This window comes from Cyphomyrmex costatus, unplaced genomic scaffold (assembly GCF_001594065.2).
Source record: "Cyphomyrmex costatus isolate MS0001 unplaced genomic scaffold, Ccosl1.0 scaffold123, whole genome shotgun sequence".
Classification (NCBI taxonomy): domain Eukaryota; kingdom Metazoa; phylum Arthropoda; class Insecta; order Hymenoptera; family Formicidae; genus Cyphomyrmex; species Cyphomyrmex costatus.
In genome coordinates, this window is record NW_017275207.1 from 1774 (window position 1) to 4019 (window position 2246).

The 2246-nt window shown below is 29.2% G+C and overlaps 1 protein-coding gene across 1 annotated transcript; it reads right to left on the bottom strand.

The window, feature by feature from the left end:
- Nucleotides 1-230: 230 nt before the first annotated feature.
- TBCB (tubulin-binding cofactor B) lies at nucleotides 231-1566 on the bottom strand. Its single transcript, XM_018550129.1, has 6 exons — nucleotides 1423-1566; nucleotides 1223-1366; nucleotides 1007-1094; nucleotides 749-940; nucleotides 582-654; nucleotides 231-503 (listed from the first exon to the last, which is right to left on the bottom strand). The coding sequence occupies exons 1-6, from the start codon at nucleotides 1540-1542 to the stop codon at nucleotides 386-388; spliced, it is 735 nt and encodes a 244-aa protein (XP_018405631.1). The 5' UTR covers nucleotides 1543-1566; the 3' UTR covers nucleotides 231-385.
- Nucleotides 1567-2246: the final 680 nt, after the last annotated feature.

Here is a 2246-nt window from a genome sequence, read left to right on the forward strand (position 1 = left end):
TTTAATAAATAGCATTCGTGCGATTACAAAATCGATAAAATCATAAAAACATATAAAAATGAGACTATGAATACACATTATACAACATACATCCATTATTTAATAATTATATATCATTATTATGTGATAATTATCTACTAATATTATTCGGTAATTATTGTTTTAGCACTGTTCTATGTTACTTATATTTTCAGGTCAAAGGAACATCTATCTCATTGGCTGGAAATCAGACACGATAAAACATCATTAAAAAATACAAAATTTTAATTTATGTAAGCTATATTTAATTTAAAAACTATTTTATACAAAGCACTATTTTGAGTTTTCAAATTGCTAATAGAAAAAAGATAATAGAGAAAATATAAAGTAAAACAATTATAGCGTTTTATAGTTCTTCGTCCAGGTTGAAGTCCTCTTCTGGAAAATTTCCAACTTTTATGTGCGCTGGTTTTACAAATCCTCCATATTTTAGAGCACATTCGAAATATCTTTTCCCACCGACACTATTAACAATACAGTCAGCATAAGAAAGGAAGAAAGGTATTCAAGTATTGTAATAAAATGGAATTAAATATATTTACCTCCCATCATTCTTACCAAGAGGCTCATCATATTTAACACCAATCCACCAGCCTTCTTTAAATTCAGTTTTACCTATAACATTTATATATTAAAATAATATTTATATAAAAAAACAAATACTTTTTTTTTAAGTAAAAATGATTTACAAATATATTAAGATTCTGACCAACATATAAGATAGTAGCTCTTCGCCTTGGTTGATTTGCAACAGATACTTCACAACGGTCGCCAACTTTGCACAAACTAGCTAAGCGTTCCTCTGCTTCTTCCTCCAGTTTCTTCTCTTCTGCTCTTTTTTTCATATCTTCCTCATTGTACTTTCCCAATTTATTTCTTTCTAGGAATGCCTTAACAGTGTCTATTCAAGCATAAATAAAATATATTTTATTCATCATTCAATTTGATATAAATATGATAGTCTGACCTGTCTTTTTGGCATACTCTTCCTCAGATATCTCAAACTTTTTCACATGATTTAAATCTTCTGTGGTGCATGAGAAATTATCAATAACCTGTAATTTTCTTACATTTCATTTGCAATTTTACAATTGTGTGCTTACAAACATTTGAAGTAGTTTCAGTAAGACATAAGCTCTCATATTATAGTTTCTATATCATGTTGTAGTATTTGTATATTTACATGTATCCTCATTCCATCGTCTATTGGATACGACCCCAATAGGCGCTGTTCTTCCTCCAATCTACAAACGAGCTTGTCATTCTTGTCATAAACTTCAACGGTCATTGTAGCTGGGTTACCACCAGTAAGAAGCTCCAATTTGCCCTATAATTTTGTTTTATAAATTTCTATACAAAAGATAATTTTAGAAAGTGCTTTACCTTAAATTCATGGATGGTTATACCCTTTTGAAATCGACGTTCCACACAACACGACTCCTGACCAGAGTTTGTGATTGATACATTTATAAAATCAGACGTAATCACGCTGCACGAGCTCATTTTATTTAATTTGACATACAATATTTAGCTATTACAAAATATACCTAGGGTTAAATAATTTCAAACGTTTTAATCTCTTATACCATGTTTCCGAAACAATTATAATGAATCTATTAATTTATGCAACCTTAAATTATATATAATTATGCAAAATAAATTCACGCCTAGCGTATTGTATTTGTGTTAATCACAGAACACGTAAACGTAAACAACACTTTTGACAGAACTTTTGAAGCTTCAGCGAAATGGCATGACGTCATTGAAAGTAGAGAGAAACCTGAGAACTATTCTGGTCTTTTTCGTGTGACGCTCGAAAACCCCTATATACTAGTGGCAGAATTATGTAAAACTTATGTATCACATTTATCACACTGTTGATAAAGTCGTAGTGTCGAAATTTAATGTGGTGCGAATCCGTGCTAAACCAAAAAATTGATACGGAATAAGTCTTGCTACATTCATAAATTGTAGATATAAATATAATTTTATTTATATATTTACGTTTACGTAATTTTTCCTTCCCTTCATAATCTCTGTTTTGGGTCCGTTCCTTTTAGCTGCGTTTTTTCTATTTTTTCCTTATTTTTTTTCCAATGACATACGTTGCTTTTTGAATACAAAACATGTCAAAGTAAAAAATTAACATACGTTATAAAAAAACAATTTTTTAAATAAATTTTGTATATTATATAACATATATATAT